The sequence below is a fragment of the Aulonocara stuartgranti genome (assembly GCF_965226115.1).
Source record: "Aulonocara stuartgranti genome assembly, chromosome: 15".
Taxonomy (NCBI): Eukaryota; Metazoa; Chordata; class Actinopteri; order Cichliformes; family Cichlidae; genus Aulonocara; species Aulonocara stuartgranti.
Window position 1 is genome coordinate 42,225,927 of NC_138951.1, and position 24,074 is coordinate 42,250,000.

At 44.0% G+C, this 24,074-nt stretch overlaps 1 protein-coding gene across 1 annotated transcript in view; it reads right to left on the minus strand.

The window, feature by feature from the left end:
* Positions 1 to 24,074, minus strand: part of LOC309689518 (cadherin-2-like) — a 104,371-nt gene that overhangs the window by 23,085 nt on the left and 57,212 nt on the right. Inside the window, exons 4-12 of the mRNA XM_082506023.1 lie at positions 22,751 to 22,924; positions 17,841 to 17,996; positions 9,951 to 10,095; positions 9,628 to 9,800; positions 7,538 to 7,675; positions 6,977 to 7,162; positions 6,441 to 6,694; positions 3,714 to 3,856; positions 931 to 1,164 (exon numbers count right to left, since the gene is read on the minus strand). Coding sequence (XP_082362149.1) covers positions 931 to 1,164; positions 3,714 to 3,856; positions 6,441 to 6,694; positions 6,977 to 7,162; positions 7,538 to 7,675; positions 9,628 to 9,800; positions 9,951 to 10,095; positions 17,841 to 17,996; positions 22,751 to 22,924 — 1,603 coding nt within the window. The remainder of the gene's footprint in view (positions 1 to 930; positions 1,165 to 3,713; positions 3,857 to 6,440; positions 6,695 to 6,976; positions 7,163 to 7,537; positions 7,676 to 9,627; positions 9,801 to 9,950; positions 10,096 to 17,840; positions 17,997 to 22,750; positions 22,925 to 24,074) is intronic.

The window sequence follows — 24,074 nt, forward strand, 5'->3', positions numbered from 1 at the left end:
AACGTTGGCGTTAGCATAACACAAACAAGCAAACTTGACCCTCTATGATGCTACGTATGATAAGCTACACAGACACTTGGGTGGAGAGAACAAGTACACTTTACAGTCTGAAATGCTTTAGTTTGGTTTAGAGCTTCAGTTGCTGCTAACCAGCTAGCCCGCTTCTTCCTGTCTTACATTTCCTCCCTGTTAGCCGAGCAGGTCACTGTTGTGGTGAACTCCAGTTTCCTGTCCAGCTGTCAGATGGACTCTGACTCCACAGTGATGTACTGCAGCTGGTGACAGCTCTGTAGAGGTTGTAGTAGGTGGAAAAGCTGCAGAGCAACACAAGGACTGTAGCTGCAGACTGGAGCTGGAGCCACATCACTACTGTCTGTTTCTCAGTATAAATGTATGAACGACAAAAACATAAAAACTAAAAGAGCTCAGGCCCACACTGTAAAGTTTTCCTCAATGAACTGTTACAGATGTTTTCATACAGCTAATGATACGAGTCAAGAAGAGGCCGCAGAGGTGGAGAGAGATCAAGCACTGCAGGATGAGAAGCTCCACCTGAGCAGCGACCTGGCTGCACAATAATGACATCTACATCAGGTGTTAGATCATCTAATGCCGGTCTTCAAACCCTGAGGCAGCAGCGCTGACATCTCTGTGACTCCAGCCTGACTTGGCCTAACATCACAGGGTGCCGCTCTGATTGCGTGGACCTTTACTGGGCCTCATTATCATATGTAGAGAGACAACTGGACCATCGGGGCACCGAAAGAGCAAATGAATTTCTCAAGCTTATTGGAAAGTGATACTGTCATTATCTCACGATCTCTGACTGACACTGAGAGATTTGCACGACTTGAAATCCTGGAAGAATTCCTCCCACAGACAGACTGAATGAAAGTGCAATGAAAAACGGAAACATTATGCAGTACTGACCGTTGAGGCGATGCAGAGTCCAGTTGCGACGTACATCTGAGGGACGATTGGCCAGCTCGAAGGCGAAGGGTCCAGCATTGGGACTCAGGTCGGGGTCGCTGGCTGTGAGGTTGAGAGCATTGGGCTCCGGCCTCTCACACATTTCCACCTCCGGAGGGAACACGTGAGGCGCATTGTCATTTATGTCAGTCAGGTAAATCTGAAGGGTGCCTGTCCCACTGGCAGGGGGGGTACCTGCAAACCAGCACGGAAAGTAAATGAAATCTGCAGATTTTTTCATTTTCCTTTCCCACATGAAGCAAAGGAAACATGGTGGGAACAATTTCCTCTGCAAAGCCCAACTAAAACTAAATAACAGAAATATTAGTCACATAATAACTCTAATGATGCTTCCTGTAATAAATCAGACATATTACTTTGCAGAGGACTGTGCTGGCGCATGCAGTTTAAAACAAAGTGCATGCAGCACTGCACATGTGCAGATTGTGGAGCAGTGAGAGGTGTTGAATCACCTGCATGTATATTCTCTCTTTGTGCCATTAAACTTCATTGTGAGCAAAAACAAATCAAACACATGAGTGAGCCTCAATGTTGGCCCGGCCGTGTTCTTTTATTACACTGCAGCTTAATGTGACACTGTGGGGAACAGGCCTCCACAAGTCCTTACTTCCAGTCTGACTAAACACTCCTCAACGATCCGCGAAGCTCAGAGCAACGTGTGGAGACACATGACGATACGCCATTGTTTACTTTGATTAATCAGTGATTAAAAATGTACTGAACACAGCAGGAGCTACAGTGTGTTCAACAACAGCTGGTGGTCGTGCACATACGGTGACCACCAACACTGCAGACTGCAGCACAAGCTTGTGTGTTTGTCTCTGTGTTTGGGCTTTTTGTGTATGTGTGTGTGTGTGTGTGTGTGCGTGTGTGTGTGTGTGTGTGTGTGTGTGTGTGAGACAAGGGCAGAGAAAGTGCTAAGACAGTCAGTTAGCAGGAAGCTGGAGCACAGCGGCTTCTCTGTGCAGAGGGGTCTATGGTGGACTGCATGGACTGAGCTGCTGCTGAATGACATTCCCCTTCAACAATTTCCCACTTTGAACAGAGAATCCTCTTTTCTCTCTTTTCTGTGGCTATAAAGAACAACTGTGATCAGAAACAAAAGGGAGACTTTGGAAATCGTGCACTAAATAGGCAGGAAAACATCTCCATTAGTAATCAATGAGAGTCCTGTGTCCACAAGACCGTCTGTGTAGTCCTACAAGAGGTGAAGCATAATTGAATAAAGATGGAACAATCTGTTGCTCACAGGGGAAGATGTGTGTCCACCGCAGGACAAGGCCGAACTCTGTAAACCACGGGCAGCATGCTGAAGCAGTTTCACAGGCTCTGTATGTGACTGGGCATCCTGCTGGCCTGATGTTTGAGAAACAGTAACTATGATGAATCAAATACAAGATTACTTCAGCAAGAAGTGCCAAAACACGCGGTCTGTCCCTCAAGTGGCTTTAAAAGTGAATCAGTCCCCGCGTGAAACTAGCCAACTTTACAGCAGAAATAAACCTGTTTGTAGCCTGGGTTTGAATTTCCTCCATAAAACTGTGCTCTTCTAATAAATAGTGCACCTGACCATATTAAAGTTTATTCTTCGACGTATTCATTCGGTTCGTGACAGATGGGTGCAGCTGATTTTCATGCTCTTTAACCTGTTGACTAATCTGCTGATGCCCAGCTGCAGCCATCTGTGCCTATGTAGCAGTAGCTGGTGTTAGTCCAGTGAATCCACTGCCCTGTGCATAGACAACAGTTGCCCACAGTTCACCTGAAGAAACAGCTTCAGCTGCTTACACTAATTAGTGAGTATCCTCGTCACTGGGATGTACCCATGCAGCCTACTGAGGTCTTCCTCCATCTGGGAGAAATGTATATTCCCTGACCTGCTGGGAAAAACCGCCTCTGAGTACTGTGGTCGCTGTCACGTCGTTTGCATGGAACATCTGATTTATTCCCAAACACTCGCCAACTCTTCCCTGAGAGGTAACTGTGAACAGAAGCTGTGTGAACCAAATTCAAACCATTTTCACTCTGAACTTGAACATTTTTCATCTTTGGTTTTTGTGTTGCACCTTTCCCAGGAGTGTGTAGCAGTTAGTGAATGTTTGGACACAAACATGCAAACTTCATGCAAACTAGATGCAAACTGCAGGCAACCAGAGCAATCATAAAGTTTTTGATGCAGCGCCCTCTTTGCAACCAAGTTTGCTTAAAAAGTGGGTCCTAGCTCTGGCATCAGTCTTTGTGACTGCTCCGACTACACCATCGAGGAACATAGCGTGCACTTCCTACATACTCAGTAGTGGGAACACTGGTTTTGGGGGGTTTGAGTGTGACAGACTTGTGCTACCGACTGTAGTTATCAAGATAAGGAAGATGGAAGCCTTTTTATACTAGCAGGTTAGTTATATTAGTGGTTTAACCACTGTAATGTTCTCCAGCAGTTATTTATTTTACACAATTCAACAAAACCATGTCATCAGTGATGCCAAAAACCTGCTATGTTAACAGTTTGTATCGTTAGCTTTGTTACTTAAATATCAAACAGCAGCTCGTGGCTGTTTCCATGTAGCACTTCCTGCACCAGGAGCTGCACTGTGACACTGACTCCACAGTGAAGCAGCACTAGTGCAGTTAATGAAAGAGCACTGAGGCACAGTGAACACAATCCACCTCTGTATGTGGGGGATGGGTTACTGCCGGACAGCAGCGCAGCCTGTGTGTCTCACCGTTATCAGATGCCATGAAGGTAACGTTGTAGTGGTTGTTCTTGATATATGGAGACTCTCGGTCAAGAATGGCGATGGTGGAAATCTGTCCGTTAGCCGGGTTAATCTCCAGCCAGTTGGCAGGGTCATACATCTTGGAGTACCTGTGTTCGGTGAGAGAGAGCCAGCATGAGAAGCCACCACAGAGAGGCCTCTTTATCTGCTTCCCTGGCTGCACGCCGAGCAGCCACTGGGAGCTGATGTATGGGGACTGCGGCACGCTCTCTCAAGGCAGCCACAACTCATTCATTTACTCTCAGGGATGAATTCAAACGTTAACTCTCTTAAAAACGATAAAGAACGACTGTTAGTGAAAGAATGCTATATTTACTGGAACTGGAAACAACCAAGGAGAGACCAATAAAAGCTCTGCAACTTCCTGCAAATTGTTGATGAAATGAATTCATGTAAGAGACTCGAGTCATGCATCTGCATTGCTGTTAGCATAAAGTCATCTTTCAAACACTGCACATGGATCAAACGGCACAGCTTCAACAAATGAAAACAGGTCAGCCAAAAAGTCACCGTGAAGCAGGCATGAAAGGGAACATGATCCATTTGGTATGTTCGTAACTGGCGAGATAAAACGGAGAGCAGCACAGATGACTAATCGAGGAGCACGCGCACAACAGAGAGCAACAAAAGCAAAAACGTTCTGCTGGGCCACTCCACACACAACTCGCTGTGTGTGCGTGTTTTTGTGAGCACAGTGTGCGTCCACTATTGGCTGTTGCTAGGCTACAAAGACTTCAGCACTACATTTAGAAACAAATAGTGGGATGTAAAAGAAAGAAGGATCGGGACAAAAGCATCAGTCCTGCAGGCTTTCTGCTGTGCTGAGCGTTTGGATGAGTGCTGCAGCATCTGAAACCTGCATCTGCACTCATAACAAAATCTAGCTTTTATATGAAAACGGGGACGGCAAAGTGGCCTGAGATGGAAGATGCAAGCTGTAGTGCCTCTGCACCTCACTGTACAATACCTTGTGCAATACTTTTTGTAAATAGTCAACAGTGCAATAGACTCAATACTTGAAATGTGCAATTCACTTGTATTTTTATTTTTTATTCCTATTTATTCTATTTATCCCCTTTGTATATTTTATTTATATTTGTCTCTGTATTTATATATGTGTGTGTGTGTGTGTGTGTGTGTGTGTGTATATATATATATATATATATATATAACAGTTCTGTAACTGTAACTTTGGTCGTTGCTGTGCTTTTTTTGGAAGTCGAATTTCCCAGAGGAACCCACCCGAGGGATTAATAAAGTTCTATCTATCTTATCTTATCTCTTATCTTAATGCGTTTAAAATGAAACCTGACCAGCAGAAGAAAATGAAAACTGTCACAGAGGAGGAGCGGCTGCTCACGCCGACATTGGTCACATTCCTAATGCCTCACAAACCTCATGCTGAGACAGTAACATAACGTCTGTCATGTGGAAACTCAGAGTTGTTGCTCGCTGAGCGCTACGCTGGCTGGTGCGCGTCACTGAGCAAGAGCTGTTTCACAAAAGCTGTGGGGCAGGGATAGCTCAGTAGGTAAAGTGGTCGCCCCATGATCGGAAGGTCGGCGGTTCGAATCCACTTAACGGCTACCCTGAGGTACCCCTGAGCAAGGTACCGTCCCTACACACTGCTCCCCGGGCGCCTGCTTAGTGGGCTGCCCACTGCTTCACTGAGTGAATGGGTCAAATGCAGAGAAAAACAAGTAATTTCCCCATGGGGATCAATAAAGTATCCATTATTATTATTAAAGTTGGTAAATCTTCACACAGTGTTCAACCTATAATTCTGAAATCTGCATCATCAAATTACCTCAGAGGTTTTGATTTCACACACAAAAACCACGTTTTCATATCTGTGTGGGGACACGATGCTTTCTCTCCAAATGAACGCCTACGCCGAACCACAGCCTGACCCTGACACTACAACTAGGCCTTCAAACTGACGGGACGGCATGTTGTCCCACAAAGATATGCAAACACAGACACGCATGTGCGAGGTCGAGATGATGGCTGTGCTTGGACTCTGGATGTATTTACAAGTAAAATGATTACTGAGGAAGAAGGCTAGAAGCAGGGCTGCGCCTCCTTTGTTCTCTCACATGAACACGCCCTCCTCTGCGACGACTATGCGAGCAGCAGCAGAGCAAATAGCAGCACAGACGTGCTGATTCAGTCTACGATTGTGTCCAACTGGAAACGTTCCATGAATTGTGCACATTTTATAAATTCTCAGTTTCACACGAGACGCACTCGACGAATCTTCTCTAAAACAAGGTGAAGAATGAGCGCGTCAGGTTCTGCTTTAATCTCACTACAGCACGCCATCGACATGCAGACGTGCACTGAATAAATGTAGAAGAATAGGTAAATGTTGGAGGGTGAATTACATTCTACTCAGATTTTAATTTCCTTTCAGTGGCACATTTTTCAATGACAGTCGCTGATTATTCTAATAGATGTGAGACTAATTTAAATAGTGAAAAGGCTCCACATATTTAAATGTTCTTCTTATCAAAATGCATTGACGCATACATTCACGTCTCTACTCAAACCCGCTCAACAGTTTATTGTTGCATTACAAACTGTAATTATATATTGAAGGATTGTTTTAGTGCTGTAGTTCGACCTCACTGGCACAAATGAAAGGTTTCTGAAGAGCTTCCAGGAGTTTCTGACCTGATAGTTTGTCTCATGTAGCGGTCGGGGTCCTGCGCAGTGAAAGTGGTGAGCATGGACCCGGCCGACAGACCCTCCTCCAGTCGCATGGATTTCGGGTTTGGGCGAAACTCCGGGCTCTCGTTCAGATCCAGGATTCGAACAGAGACGGTTGCCGTGGACTGACGAGGCAAGTGGATGCCGCGGACCAGCGTGACCTCGTTCTCCGCTTCCACAGTCAGCATGAAGGAACGGGTGCTCTCGTAATCTATGGGCTGCACAGACAAAGCGAAGGACAACAATGATGCCCGACGTCAAGGACATTCAGCACGTGCAACCTTAAGCATCATCTCATCGTGTTTCTCTGGAACATGTCAGACAGTATAAACATCGCGATCACAGGGATCTTCTGCTCTCTGGATGTTACAAACCGACCACACTGAGAGTCGAGCACAGCTGCTGCTTTTAGATCGCTCTGTGAGAACATTACTCGCCAGGCAAGTCTCGAGAGTTAGCGTTTTATTCTCGTGTGCATGTTGTGCACATCCAAACCTCACCTTGACCACGGTGAGGAGGCCCTCGTTGGTGGTGGGGTCAGTGGGGATGGAGAAGCGTCCCGTGGGGTCCCCGGCGATGATGCGGTACACGGCGCTCCAGGCCGGAGTGTGAGGCTGGTCTTTGTCGGTCACGGTCAGGTTAGCCACGATCACGTTCACCCTGTTCTCGTGAACCTCTCCGAAGAACTGAAAGAGCAGAGACTGGATGACTCCACACTACACAAAGCTGTGGTGAACATCACAAACAAACAATGCTTCGCCACTGCAAACAGTTCCCTGTCACGCAGAGCCGAGCGCAGTATATCTGAGAATAAAGAGCACATCTCCACAAACACTGCTCCTTCCTGTCCAGCCTGTTCAGCTTTACTGAGGAGGATAAACATATTGGATGTTTCATTGGCTTTTCACTCCTCCACCATCTGCCTGCTGCCAATAAAAGCTCAGAGAGCTTTAGTGTCGTTCAGACGACGCTGCCTCGCCCGTTTGCTGATGCAGAGCTAGCACGCTGTGTGTGTGTGTGTGTGTGTGTGTGTGTGTGTGTGTGTGTGTGTGTGCACCTACTGTCTCTGTGGTGAACTCTGGAGCATTGTCATTGACATCAGTGATCCTGATGACGGTGGTGGCAGTGTTGGAAAGGCCGTAGGTGGGATTCCCCTCCATGTCCGTGGCCTGGATGATCAGGGTGTACTGCGTGACTTTCTGGAATCACAGAACAGAAAGCGTCACTTATTCTGCAGACTGAAGTGTCCCGCTGCGCATTGTATGACTTGGAAATAAATCTAATTAAAACCGTTTGACAAGGGGACTGTCATTTTGTCTAATCACCATTACAGCTGATGATTTAGTCAGTGCTACTTAAAAATAATGTTCCGAGACATGATGAGTGGTTCACACTCCGTGCTAATGTAAGACCGTTTCTGCTTTCCAGAGCACAATCATCCCATTTTAGGGCAGCCCACTGCTGATCCTTTTTCTAAGACTGATTGCTAATGCACGTCAGGCCTTAATTACAGAAGCCGCTGCTCTATGACAACACTGTGACTGAGCTGCAGACCACCTGACAGAGACGATGTTTAGACATTTAAAAAGCATAAAAAGTGATGGAGACTTTTAAGCTGCTGAGATCTTCACATGTACACTTCATTCGACCTCATCATGGCTTGTTGACCTTGTTTACTTCATCTGCCATTTTCTTCTTTGTGCAAAGTTGGATTTTTCTGCTATTTTTCAGGCTTTTAAAATCTTCGGTCGTTGTTTACGGCACATTTTCCCTTTTCTGTGATGATGCTTTTATTCTGTTTTTAATTGCTCTCTATTATTACGCTGTCTGTGTTATCTCATTATCAGCTCGTCAGTCACCTATGAAAGAGCAACCTGCACCAAAGCTGCCACACAAATAAAGTTTGGTTGATTGACTGTGGACAAAAGACGAGTGCAGATTACTTTGTCAGTTACTGCAGGCTTTTTTGTACTATAATAGCAGCTGCAGCTTTAGCGCTGATTGATGAATCCCCCGTGTGCCCAGATTCAGTTTGCCCTCCAGTTAAACTATTAGTTTTGCTTCTTATATCAAACGTGCAGATTTTGCAACTATGACTTTTAGCTACGATGGAACTACGATTCAAGATTTTATCACATCCAGACTGTTTCTGCTCCACGTTGGACTCAGTGAGGCACGAACATCACAAGAATTAGAGCTGGTTGGAGACGCAGCTGCGACCCTGCCTGGCTTCCTTACACCGGCTCCCAGAGCAGTTCACTGTTTGTGGGGCTTCCTTCTGAAATGCCTCCATTAGCTTATCGTGCTACATTTTATACATGTGTGTCATTTCAGCACTTTTCATGTTTGCATTTAGATGTTTGCTCCTCATTGTTGCATCTGAAGGTGCAGCTGCTGTGATTTGGTTGCACTGACGATGACGGCTTCTGGTTCCAGATCATAGCTGTTGCAGCTTTTTGCCCCGTGCAGCTTGATTAGGTCAGAAGCTTCAGTTTAAAGTTCCAGTTGCAGCTCGGAAACACTGGAACAGCCTCCCCAGCAGTCACATCACAGAGAAAAACAGACCTCTGCTTCTTCTTTTGGAAACTTTTTGTTAACAACAATGTTTCAAATGCGACACAAAAATATATAATAAATATATAACAGAAATATATACTCCACAACATGATAGAGCAAAAAAATGGTGTGAATTTGTTATAAGGGTTAATAAATGTCTCAGTTCCAAAAAATCTGAATTTTCTGGTTATGTTGCGATGGGTTGGGTCTTACAGGGTTAATAACTAATATCAGTGACGGTGGGTGCTACAGATAGAGGTATCTCAGCCATGCAGGTCTGGCTGTTGATAACTCAGCTCACCTGCTTTTATATGGTAAACAGGGTTAATCTGACCTGCGAGTCACAGACGAGCTAAAATACAGCGCTGAGTGAGAACAGTAGGTACCTCTAAAAACAGGCTTCATCAGTGACTATTAATGCTGGCGTGCAGATAGCACGGCCTCAGACAGATGGGATTCAGCTCTACTGACGTAAGACTTTAAAAAGCTGTCTTTATGCTGCAGGCTGGACACACACTCTCAGGCCGAGACGCAGCTGCTCCATATGGATTCAGATATGAGCGCTAGAAAATGTCCACATTTAACACACACACACCTCCCGATCAAGGCCTGCCGCCACAGTGATGATGTCACCAGTCTTGTTGTTAATGGTAAACATGTTGGAGGAGGGGCTCTGGGGATTCTGGGAAAGGATTTTATATCTCAGCATCCCGTTGGCAGTTTTTGGATCATCCTTGTCCACTGCTGTCACCGTCATCACAAAGGATCCTGCAGGGAAGCACACAGCAAGTCAGCACACATATGCCAGGGAAGGAATGATGTAATCCAAAGGTTGTGTGTGTGTGTGTGTGTGTGTGTGTGTGTGTGTGTGTGTGTGTGTGTGTGTGTGTGTGTGTGTGTGTGTGTGTGTGTTGGTACCAGGCTTGGATCCCTCGGGCACGGAGCCATTAAAGATGCTGTGAGTGAACTCTGGTCTGTTGTCGTTCTGGTCGATGACATTAATGACGATGTCGATGGGGTTCTCCACCTGATTCCCATTCAGGTCCACTGCGTGGGCTCGCAACTATACACAGACACACAAACATGCACACACAACTTTTATTACAGACAGGTGAAGACGGTAATAAACTGCTTCCTTCCACTGAGACTAATTACGAGGTAGTGCTCTGAGAGACCTCAGGAGATAAACGAAACAGCCCACAAGGTTAAAGGAAGCACAAGTGCACGTATAGCATGGAGCTGAGCTAACAAATGGATCTCAGGCCCCTGTGAGTCACTTTATGAACAAAGAGCTCACACGCAGTTTAGATTGAATGCTGTTACCGTGCAATCTTATATCAGTTTTATCTTGCAGGGGCTAAAAAGTACAACTGTGTCGCCGAGAGGTCGAACGATTTGCCAACAATCTGACAAAACTGGTGAAAACTGCTAAACTAGAAAATGTTAAATAAGATTGCAGCAGAGTCGTACACGTGTATGGATGAGGACAAACCCTGCGTGGTGAAGAAAATCCCTTTTATGGCTGCAGAGTAATTCAAGACTGCTGTGCAGGATTTAGACAGACATGTTTCTTTGTTAAAGATCAAGCGAAGACTTCAGGCTCGAACCTTTGAGGATGCAGCACACGCACAAACCCCATAACAAAAAACAGAACCACTAAGGCTAGGTTGTGGTTTGGGCATGCATGGCTGCCAGTGGATATCCCACACCCACAAAAGCAAGCAGCTGAATGAATGCAGAATTATACAGAAGCGTTGTGTTTGTACACATTAATTCAAAGGCATAAAACCTTATTGGAGCACATTTCATTGGTCAGCTGGGCAGTGATCCTAAACAAATGGATAAAACAACCAAAGAGCTTTTAAGGTGGAATAACTTGGCTAAGTCACCTGTTCTCAGTCTGATTAAACTGCAGTCTACCTGCTGTGTTTCACAGCAAAGACGCAAGGAGCCTAATGGGTTTCTATGGACCCCAGACTTCAGGCAACCATAAATCACAAAAGACTTTACACAAAATATGAATTATTATTATATTTATAACAGGAATGGTTCTCCCACGCAGCTCTTTTAACAGTGATTCTGACATTTTGTCACATTGTGACAAATATTTACTGTGTACTTTGGAAAAAAATGTCACAATAACCTGAAAGCAATATTCCAGTCTCAGTGCATCAAACAGTCCCACACTGCTTTTACAGCTAGGGCTGGGCCACCGCTCACGGTAATACCGGTATAATGCTGGGCAACGATAAGAAAGTGAAATATCATGATAGAATATGGGTAAAACGTGCCTTTGTTTTCATACGCACACGGCAGAAAAATCATGGCAGCGACGCAGAATGGTGAGGGCGAGAGCGGATCGTTGAATGAAACCATGAACCAGAACTGGTTTGTAAAAATGCTGCAGCTTCACTGGTGTGGAACTGGTTTAGCTTCGTCCATCAGATACACAACAAAGCACTATTTTTGGTAGCGCATGCTAGCGGGCCGTCGTTATTACCGTGTTGTTTGGAAAATACGGCGCACTTAAAATCAATCCTTTGATTTGTCTGAAAGTCGACAGAGCCCCTTATAATCCCGTGTGCCTCATGTATGAACTCTGGTTGTGTTTACTGACCTCGAAGCGATTTTATGTGCACGGCGCTCGAAAATCTGTCAAATGTTTCAGTACGACTTTGCTGAGCTACGAAGCCGCACCGCTTGATGGATTGTTGGAGCATTACGGCTGTCGTAGGCGGAGCCTCGTGAACACAACTGGGTAGCTGTCACTGTTTTGTACACCATTAATGTGGAATGGCTCATCTGAATTCAAACTATGATTTTAATAAACTTGACTGTTTATTTTAACTGAAACATGGCTGGGCTCGGATGCACCAGTTGTTCTCACTGAGGCCTCCCCACCAAATTCAAATTTCTCTTTTTCTATTAGAAGTGGTGAGAGAGGTGGTGGGACTGCATCTTTGGCCAACAACACACTCACCTCCAAACACATTTGATTTGATCATTTTACCACTTTTGAATTCCACGCTATTGTTTTCAGCAGCCCTCCAGTTTTATCTGTCACAGTTTACAGACCACCTAAAGACAGCGCTGCTTTCATCAAGGAATTCTCTGAATTTTTAACAAACATACATTCAAAATATAACATGATAATTCTAACCGGTGACTTTAACCTGCACATAGATAATCCTTCTGACCCTGCATCAAAAGAATTCTTAAGCATTTTTCACTGTTTGGATTTTACCCAGCACATCACGCAGCCGACTCACAACAGAGGACACACTCTGGACCTGGTCATCACCCATGGGCTGTCCACCAGCGTGTCCTCTGTTGTTGACTTGGCTGTCTCTGACCACTACTGTGTGTTTTTTAACATCACCGGTTTTATTCAGCGGTGCGAACTGTGAGGAGGCGCTATCTAACCTCTGAAGTGGCTGCAAATTTTACCAGGGTTTTAGACGAATGCCCCCCTGTGATTCTACCTGCACCCTGTGATTTTATTTTTAATCATTTTAACAGCAAACTGAAGAAAAGCCTTGACTCCGTTGCTCCACTCACCACCAAAAAGATTAACGTAAAACATGCATCACCCTGGAGAAACGAAGAAGTCAAAACACTCAAAAGAAAATGCAGGGCAGCAGAAAGGAGATGCAGGAAAAATAAAAATGTAATTAACTATCAAATACTTTGCGAGCAACTTAAAATGTACAATAATACATTAATAATCCCAAGGTCCTCTTTTCCACCATAGATCATTTATTTAACCCTGATTTTAACAGCTCCCAAAGAAGCCCCACAGACTCGCTCTGTGAGCAGTTTGCAGACCACTTCAGGGGAAAAGTCAGCGCCATCAGATCTGATATTTTATCCCCTCTTCACTTTATGGATTTTTTGAGGCTGAGCTTTTATACGTGATGAATTGCTCTCTTCAGTTGGGTGTCTTCCCTGCTGCCTTTAAAACGGCGGTGGTGAGGCCCCTTCTGAAGAAGAGCAGTTTGGATTGTAATGACTTTAATACAGACCTGTATCCAACTCACCATTTTTAAGTAAAATTTTAGAAAAACGTGTTTTTACTCAGATTAATGACTTTCTGAATGATAGACAGATCCTGGAGATATTCCAGTCTGGATTTAGGGTGAACCACAGCACAGAGACGGCTCTCCTAAAGGTTTTAAATGATCTTAGATGTAACTGGGACTCCCAAAAGCTCTCAGTCCTGGTGCCGCTGGATCTAAGCGCAGCCTTTGATAGAATCGCTGCATTGGCTCCCCGTGTGTTTCAGGATTTTAAAGTTCTTTTATTAGTTTTTAAATGTCTTAATGGTCTTAATGGTCTTCTTATCGCTCACATCTGCTTTTACCATATGAACCCTCGCGGACCCTGAGGTCCTCTGGTACTGGCCTTTTGATTGTCCCTAAAGTCAGGACACATGCTCACACTCGCACTACACTCACACTACACTTACACTGCACTCTCACTACAGTCACACTCACACTACACTCTCACTACATTTACACTCGCACTACATTGGACTACACTCAAACTACACTTACACTACACTCACACTTGCACTACACTCGCACTACACTTACACTACGTTCACACTACACTCACACTCACACTACATTTACACTCGCACTACATTGGACTACACTCAAACTACACTTACACTACACTCACACTTGCACTACACTCGTACTACACTTACACTACGCTCACACTACACTCACACTCGCACTACACTCGCACTACACTTACACTACGTTCACACTACACTCACACTACACTCACACTTGCACTACACTTACACTACGTTCACACTACACTCACACTCGCACTACACTCGCACTACACTTACACTACACTCACACTTGCACTACACTCACACTACAGTCACACTTGCACTACACTCACACTACGCTCACACTACACACACACTACACTTACACTGCACTCGTACTACACTCGCACTACATTTACAGTCGCACTACATTGGACTACACTCAAACTACACTCAAACTACACTCACACTACACTCACACTACACACACACTACGCTCACACTACACACACACTACACTTACACTGCACTCGTACTACACTCGCACTACATTTACAGTCGCACTACATTGGACTACACTCAAACTACACTCAAACTACACTCACACTACACTCACACTCGCACTAGACTCGCACTACACTTACACTACGCTCACACTACACACACACTACGCTCACACTACACACACACTACACTTACACTGCACTCGTACTACACTCGCACTACATTTACAGTCGCACTACATTGGACTACACTCAAACTACACTCAAACTACACTCACACTAGACTCGCACTACACTTACACTACGCTCATACTACACTTACACTACACACACACTACACTTACACTGCACTCCCACTACACTCGCACTACACTTACACTCACACTACATTGGACTACAGTCACACCTCACTTACACTACACTCAAACTACACTCTCACTACAGTCACAATCGCACTACACTCTCACTACAGTCACACTCGCACTACACTCTCACTACAGTCACACTCACACTACACTCACACTACACTCTCACTACAGTCACACTCACACTACACTCTCACTACAGTCACACTCACACTACACTCTCACTACACTCACACTACATTTACACTCGCACTACATTGGACTACACTCAAACTACACTTACACTACACTCACACTTGCACTACACTCGCACTACACTTACACTACGTTCACACTACACTCACACTCACACTACATTTACACTCGCACTACATTGGACTACACTCAAACTACACTTACACTACACTCACACTTGCACTACACTCGTACTACACTTACACTACGCTCACACTACACTCACACTCGCACTACACTCGCACTACACTTACACTACGTTCACACTACACTCACACTACACTCACACTTGCACTACACTTACACTACGTTCACACTACACTCACACTACACTCACACTTGCACTACACTTACACTACGTTCACACTACACTCACACTCGCACTACACTCGCACTACACTTACACTACGCTTACACTACACTCACACTTGCACTACACTCACACTACAGTCACACTTGCACTACACTCACACTACGCTCACACTACACACACACTACGCTCACACTACACACACACTACACTTACACTGCACTCGTACTACACTCGCACTACATTTACAGTCGCACTACATTGGACTACACTCAAACTACACTCAAACTACACTCACACTACACTCACACTCGCACTAGACTCGCACTACACTTACACTACGCTCATACTACACTTACACTACACACACACTACACTTACACTGCACTCCCACTACACTCGCACTACACTTGCACTACACTCACACTACAGTCACACTTGCACTACACTCACACTACGCTCACACTACACACACACTACGCTCACACTACACACACACTACACTTACACTGCACTCGTACTACACTCGCACTACATTTACAGTCGCACTACATTGGACTACACTCAAACTACACTCAAACTACACTCACACTACACTCACACTCGCACTAGACTCGCACTACACTTACACTACGCTCATACTACACTTACACTACACACACACTACACTTACACTGCACTCCCACTACACTCGCACTACACTTACACTCACACTACATTGGACTACAGTCACACCTCACTTACACTACACTCAAACTACAGTCACACTACACTCACACTACACTCGCACTACACTTACACTACGCTCAAACTACACTCACACTACACTCACACTCGCACTAGACTCGCACTACACTTACACTACGCTCATACTACACTTACACTACACACACACTACACTTACACTGCACTCCCACTACACTCGCACTACACTTACACTCACACTACATTGGACTACAGTCACACCTCACTTACACTACACTCAAACTACAGTCACACTACACTCACACTACACTCGCACTACACTTACACTACGCTCACACTACTCTCGCACTACACTTACACTACACTCACACTACACTCGCACTACATCGGACTACACTTACACTCACACTACACTAGCACTACTCTTAATAAGTGATTGTGACCATTTTGTTTTGCTAAACATTTCACCTTTAAGAACTGATTTATTTCAGAAATGCATGTACACACACATGCACTTGTGCCTCCAGCCCAGGCTGCACCAACCGCACTGTGCACAATACAGTTTGTACACCTGTTACATAAATACTCCTTTCCTGGCAATTTTAATGTATTTTGTTGTTTCATCTTGGCAAAACTTTTTGCACCAGTGTGTGAATCATATGGTCCTCTCGAATACCTTAAAGAACAATTAATGAATGAAATAGCTAACAGTGATTATAGCAGAGGCAGCTGTGGTTCAGGAAGCGAGTTGTGCTTGACTGCACATAGCTATTGCAGTTCAAGCGCACTGTGAGTTCAACTAAACCACGGCCCAGACTATCCCTTGAAGCAGGACGGGGTACGTGCACTGTAGCCTAACACAGTCATGACACACGTCAGTGGAATTGGACTTTGGTGATCAGCCATGGTGTGGACCACCTATATACTGAAAGAGGACCCTTAAACTGCTTATTATTCTAATACTGGTCGGTCACGGCACATGTGCCAAAGACCAAACTGTGCAGAATTTGGAGATGCTCTGGAATGATTACTTTAGAATAACATGTATGCAGCCTAAAGTTTATACCAGCACCTGCAGAAAACATGCTATATGCCATTTGTTGTGTAGTTGAATGCATCTCTGGAGGTTTCAGCATAAAAGCTACAAAACAGTGCTTTGTAATTAATATTAAATAATCTGCTCAAAGATCAAAACCATCAAAGCTAACACAAAACTTTGGAAAAACAACTTTTCAAGGAACATACTCCCACTTTGAAAATCAAACATCTATTTTATTTTTGATGGCCTTAGTTTAAACCAGGCGCATATGTGATGTATTTATTCAGCATAATGTGGTCAAAGATGCTGAATATAGGTATTGATTGGCCCTGATAAGTCATTCCTTTACAGTGCATCTGTATGAGGCTCTCAAAGAGCCAAAGCCTCCCTCATGAATAAACATGCAGGCCAATCCCAGCTCCTAGCTCTGACAACTACATCCAATCACATGAATATTCATCACACAGCTTAAATGCAAATCAACCTGCTGCGACTCCAGATTTCCACTCCCCCGTGTGAGTTGTGTGTGCATTCCTACAGATCAAAAGGTTAGACTCTGCTCTCGGAGCTGTTTGTGACGGTAGCAGATATAGTAAGCAAACACCAAGTGGCTTTTTTAAAGGAATGTCTTCATCATCTCTGCATGAGAGAGAATAAATCCAGGAGAGAGTGACAGCACAGATATAACATGAAAACGCGAGGGACGACACAGAGCAGCGTGCTGACTGGGAGCAGACTCATGCCTCCAGAGGCAGGTCCTAAGTGTTAGGGTTGGTGTTAAACCGCACTTTATGTAATCTAAGGTGAAACTTTTAGTACTTTTAAAGTTACTTAAATAGAAAGAGCCCATCTTTGGCTGGCCACAAAAAACACTTTGAAGAGCACACACTAACGCTATGACATATCTACCATGCAAGAACGCTCAGTGCAACAAGGAAGAAGGAACCGAGACGCAACGCTGCAGACGTTTGTATCGCATATTAACCACAGACCTCTGTTTAACATGCAGCCAGAGGAGCTAACACACCGATCACTAAAGCATTCATCATTTGCTCCGTCTTTGACCTTCGCTGGCACGCCCACAGTCTTACGTGGAAATTGGAGATGTGCTCTCTGTCCAGAGGCTTGGTGACCGACAGCTGGCCTGAGATGGGGTTAATGATGAAGATCCCAGTGGGAGGCTGGTCAGCCCCAGGTCCCGTCACACTGTAGCGCAGCATTCGGTTCTTATCCCGGTCTGAGCGGATCTAAATAACAGATAGAAACACAAAGGGCACAGGAAGTGTTTACTACAGGAAACGCAGAGCCGGGAGAACAGTGGAGGTGGTAAATAACATCAAATCTGCATTAAAAAACAAACTTTCTATGTTGAAGTCGACATTCTTTGTGAGCATCTGCTGCTGTCACAGTATTCTGGGAGCTGCTTCTTTCTGCTGAGCACGACTGCCATCTTTTCTTAAATGTAAGAATATAATGAAACCAAAAGTGGAGCTACGTTGTGAGTTTGACCTGGATGTGTCTTGTGTGTCACGATGACTTTAGGCTTGCACAGGCAACACGCAGCAGGAGCCTGAAGCAGCTCAGGAAAGGAAATGTGGTGAAGCTAAAATAAACTGTGATGTCTGGAGCACCTTCAATATTCTGCACATTGTCCACATCATCACGGCATTAAAGAGCGAGGGGGTGCTGCAAAGATGCTCGACATGCACACACACATGTTTACAAGTCTCAGAACAAGATGAAGACGTCTCCGAATTAATGCATTTATTTGGAGATACTGGGCGGAGCCAGAGGGAAGGCTACGTTTGAAAACACTCAAACAGAAGCAAAGAATAAATGATCCATGTACAAATCAAATTCAGTCTGAAAGGTAAGCTGCCTCTTTCTCCATCTGCACGGCTCATTGTGTGCTAAAGAGCACAGATATCTACCTGCCGGAGCTTTCACAACATGGACTATTTCTTTTTTCCTAAAGTTACATTTAGAAATGGACCAGCACTGACATGTAGTCTTATATTCTGCAAAGGCCACATATAACTGTGCAGCACTGTTATATGTGGCCACACAGCTCCAAACAGTCAGTATGCCAAAGTTGCTGCTCTTAGGTTGAATGTGCATTTGGTAAGAAATAATGTTGACATTTGGTTGTTTTGCTGTTTGTGTTCTGCTTTGAAATATTAGAACAGACTTACAGTTCTTTACACTTAAAAAAGTAGATTATAGATCCACGTGTCTGGCTCCCTGAGGATCAAACCAGTGTGAGTTTGAGACTCCTGCTGGATAAAATAGTTCTTAGCGAGGCTAAAGCTGCAGCTGCATTTGTCATTCTCTACCTACTTCATCTCTATTACAGCAGTCACAGCTGCATAACTGGTTTCATAATAATTACGTATTATGTGTGGAGGCTGTTTGCTCTGCAAGGCTGCCATTGTTAAAGTAACTAAAGTGATTTATTACATGTGTACTGTGTCAGAAGAAATGTTGCCAAAGGTTTCAAAGGTCATCGGGTTACAGGAAGCACGTCTGATTCATGAGGAACACAGAGAGAGCCTCATGTCTTCCTGCAGCCCACAGAAAGTGTAAGTGTAGAGTTTACATGATGGATGCTGTGTCTCTTACTAAGCTTTGGGAGTTAAAGAAGTGATTCATGAAAAGAATGTAGCTGACTGTAACGTGAAGTCTAACATGTAGAGAAAGCACTGCTCATATCCCGACTAAACCACTGAAACTATCTCTGTTGATCAAAATTAAAAACATATTTTAAATGAAAATTCCTTTAAAAAAGAACCAGGTTTATTTGAATATGAACAATGGTCCACCTCTCCAACCCACGTGTAGCTCCCTGCCTGCACCCTCTGCACAAACACAGCTGAACACAACACTGGTCACTATATTCTTCATTTCCAGTTAATACTTGCACAGCTGCTGTTATTGTGTATATATTTATTTAGATTTATATTTCTTCATACATTCTTATATAGTTCTATATTGTGTATTGTGTATTTTGTTGTACAGTTATTTTATTTTCAACTTTAATTTATATATTTTATCTTATTCTTCCCAGTTAAATTTACCCTTCATTCTAATTTGTGTTGTACAGTTATTTCATTTTTAACCTTAATTTATATTTTATTCCTTCCTAGTTAAATTTACCCTTTTTAATTTTTCATATTTATTTCCTATCTTATTCATAGCCTTTTCCTTTTTTGTTCTCTTTAGGTCACGAGCAGTTGTCCAAGCATTTCACTACATATCGTACTGTGTATGACTGTGTACGTGACAAATAAAATTTGAATTATTTGAATTTGAACCAGCCCGACAGAGCCAAATCCAGCTCCATGTGCTGAAGAACAACGGTTTCTGAAGAATGAAGAAGGCCAGCATCAGAATTCGTTTAGCTTCTATATATTTCTACGTGGACCTTGGTGAGCAAAGTTTTATTTTGTGCTTTGAAGGCACAGATACGACTCATTTTTCACAGCACACTTATCTAACTCAGCAGTAGTAGTATTTTATCATCATATTTGGACTCTTCATAGATGTCATCATTAGTATTGAGTTCATTTTTTATTCATAGGTGCATGTCTGCTCTAAAATTTACTGCATGGTCTTGCTCTGCTGTAAATCTCTGATTGGCTCTGAGGTCACTGGATGTGACCCTTTAAGTGTTTCAAGTTTCCAATCGCACTGAAAAAAAGGGATTGGCCGGCTCTTGGATTTATGTAAGCATCGTGTCTTTAACACAAGTGCCTCGGGCTTTAAAGTTACGTGTAACTATATAGTGTAGAAACTACATGATATGCAGAGCGGGTAGATTAAATTGTTCATATCATGTTCGAGTGAAGTAAGTCAATAATATAGCAGTGTTAAATCTCGCATGGGATTTCAGTCTCGCGCGCTTTGGGTCGTGGTTTGAGGAAGGCGTCGATCTCAGTCAAGTCGAGCAGCCGCCTCTACTTCTTTTGGTTTACTGAAAAAAGGACACTGGGTGGTCGTTATATTAAAAAAGTCTAACTTGTAATTTGAACACAAACATTTTACGTAATTGAATCATGTAGGATCTGTACGAAATTCAACAACTTCATTTGTTCTTGTTGAGATGACCTGATACAATCTAGTAGGAGTGGTTAGTTGCTGGACTCATGAAATTCACAAGACCACACGAGATTTCACACCACAGGAAAATCACTGGAGGCAGACACTACACACCCCGTGCATGCTAGCGCTATTTATTGTGTTTAACCTGTCAAGGACAAAAACGTGGCCTTGAAATCATAGCTTTCCATTTTAGATAAGCCAGGATTGGTGGCGTGGTGGTTCGTGCTGTTGCCTCACAGTAAGCAGGTCCTAGGTTCGAATCCACAATCTGGCACAAATGGATGTTTGTCTCTATGTGAAAGACTGGTGAGCTGTCCAGGGTGTAACCTATCGCTCTGGGGTTACGCCCCTGCAGACAGGAGGACGGTAGTTGTTGTAGATCCCTTCAACTTTTATGTTAACTAGACTTTGCTGAACATTATGTAATATGAAGACAACATGTGGTTTTTAAGTGACCAAGTAGTACTGGGGTAAAAGTTACTGAATAGTGTTGAAATAAAATGACAAAATTATGAAGGATTAAAACAAGAGTTCAACTTACTTCATCTAAACTTGTTTCAATCGCGTTTTCAGAACACAAACACACAGGTTTATGGTATATGAATACGTTGTGTTGATTTAACTCATTTGTTTAAGTTTCTGCCAAAGCAAAACATTTGTGTGCATCCAGTGTCCACTGAATCCAGTAAATCCAACATGGCCTTGTTTCAGGGCACGCTGCAGCATTCGGGGCTGAGAAATGAAGAGAAATGATTTCTTGTTCTGGACCAGTTGAGGTTGACTCACAATCCAGTGATTTCACACAGACTCTTGTTAAAATACTCTGTTTGAGACCAACTTTTACCTTTTAAGACAAAGTCCATGAACATATTTGGTACGTTTGTGAATTAATGGTAAACTTCTCTACGATCCACCTGAAAGCTGATGTTTTTGGGGCTGCTGTGACAGATGGCTGCCATCACAGTCCACACCTCAGCTAATGTCATGTAGTGTCAGTCACTTAACTGAAGCTGCTGCTGCTTTTTGCATATTTAAATGCAATTATGTGAGAAATGTTACAGCTTGCTGCATGGCTGATTGTACGGACTATTCAGTCTGTGCAGCAGTGTTTCCAGTGTGTGATCTCCTAGCAGGCATCTGTCTATCTGTAGGCATATGTGTGCTTAGTTGGATTTACTAGTTTACAATCCTTCCTCTTGTTCAGCTCAGTCGCTGCTAACCAGCTAGCTGCTTCCTGTGTCCGACTGGCTGCAGCTATGCTGGTGCTGCGTCAGCTGCTTGGTGGCAGACAGGAGTCCGAGGACAGCTGAGCTCATTAGTGAAGCTGAAGTTAAACACAGGATATGAGGCTCATTGAGAGCTAGCTGGTTTATTCTTTAGGTATCTCTCACAAAGCTTTTGGAAAATAAAATATTTTCAGAGGATAAACTTGTTAATGTCGATCATGTTCTTGTCTGTGTCCCTCCTCTGGACCACAAACACTAACACTCGTGGGAAACACTGCTCTGAGATGCAGCTGCACATTTATGGCTGCTAACCAAGCAGGCTAGGCTTGGCTGATAGCATCATACACTAAATATCATCGTCATATCATTATGGACATCAAAGACTAATCACTACATCCATCTCTTATACGCAGTATGCTGGTGCATAGCTGCTATAGCACTCTGTCAGACTGCATTAGCTCATTGTTGAAACAGGCTAACGAGGATCCTGTTTCCTGGGTATTTCATTGGCTTTATTTTGTCGTGCTGTCCATTTGGGTCACATTTGATTATCTTTTCCAGACATTTTGCTCTTTGCTGTATTTTCCTGTTTGTTTTCCCTGTTTTCTTCCTTCTCTTCAGTCCTCACAGCCACAGTAAGACAGGCCTTGTTGTGTGTGTCTGTGTGTGTGTCTTACTCTGACTAGGTCCTCAGGGAACTGTCCTCGTGAGTTCTCGGGAACGTTGATAGGCGGAATGACCCAGTCCCTCTTCACCCGCCTCAGAGTACCATCGCCTCTGACAACCACGCTGCGCCATGGAAACAAGATCTCTGGTACCTGCTGAGTCAGTGTTGCATCACCGGGCTTTACCTGCAGAGACAGTAAACAAGCATCGTGTATATTCAGCTCAGGGTTACACACACACAGAGCGCAGGGACGGCTCGTGACTCAGGGTATTTCTGACCTCATTCCAGTGGCTTGGATTAATGCTCTCATTATAGTCTGCCTGATAAATGACCACCACCTGTCAGCATGTGTGGGCGTGTGTGTGTCCTCTGCAGCCACAGATCTGCAGTGACACTGCAGGCCTCACAGACGACGATAAGAAAAAAAGAAGGAGCCTCTCATTTACTCTCCCACAAAGCACCTGCACAGGAGCCGTGCAGCCCCTGACCTTGGAGATGGGGAGGGCTACTCTCTGCAGGACCCGATTCAATTAAATGTTATACCAAGAATACTCTGGCATACAGTACAATGGATTTATATGATACACTGCACAATAAATTATGTTCATATATCACTAGCAGCACTGACTGAACAGAAGCGTCATTTCCAGCCAGCAAAGAGTCATCTGAGGTCGCAGAGGAAGCAGATGTACTCTTCTGTGTTTCCAACATTTTATTTCATTTTTATAGCAAACACGGTTGATTTGGCATCACTGCAAAAAACGCCAGGCCTGCATAATCGATTCAAAGTGATCTGGAGCACGTTTATTGTTTGAGTTCATACTTTCTTCTTATTTCTCTTCTCATTAGAAACCAGCTTGTGTAGGAGCAACATGCACTCTCACAGAGGTCTGCTTTATAAAACAACGATTTGATATGTGTGGAGTTAAAAACTCTCATTTCTTAGCAATGATCAGAAATATGAAAGGAGAAGACGTGGAAATGAAAATAAATGAAACAGAGCTTCAGAGAGTTTTTGCACATGTTTTTGTGTGTGTGCGTGTGTGTGTGTGTGTGTGTGTGTGTGCGTGTGTGTGTGCGTGTGTGTGTGTGTATGTTTTTGTGTGTGTGCGTGTGTGTGTGTGTGCGTGTGTGTGTGAGTGTTAGGGCTGGGCCATATTATACCGTTCACGGTAATACCGGTATAATGTTAGGCAACGATAGGAAAATGAAATATCGCGATAGAATGGGAGTAAAACGCGCATGCGCAGTGCCTTTGTTTTCATACGCACATGGCCGATTGTTGAGTGAAACAAATGAACCAGAATTGGTTTGTAAAAATGGTGCAACTTCCG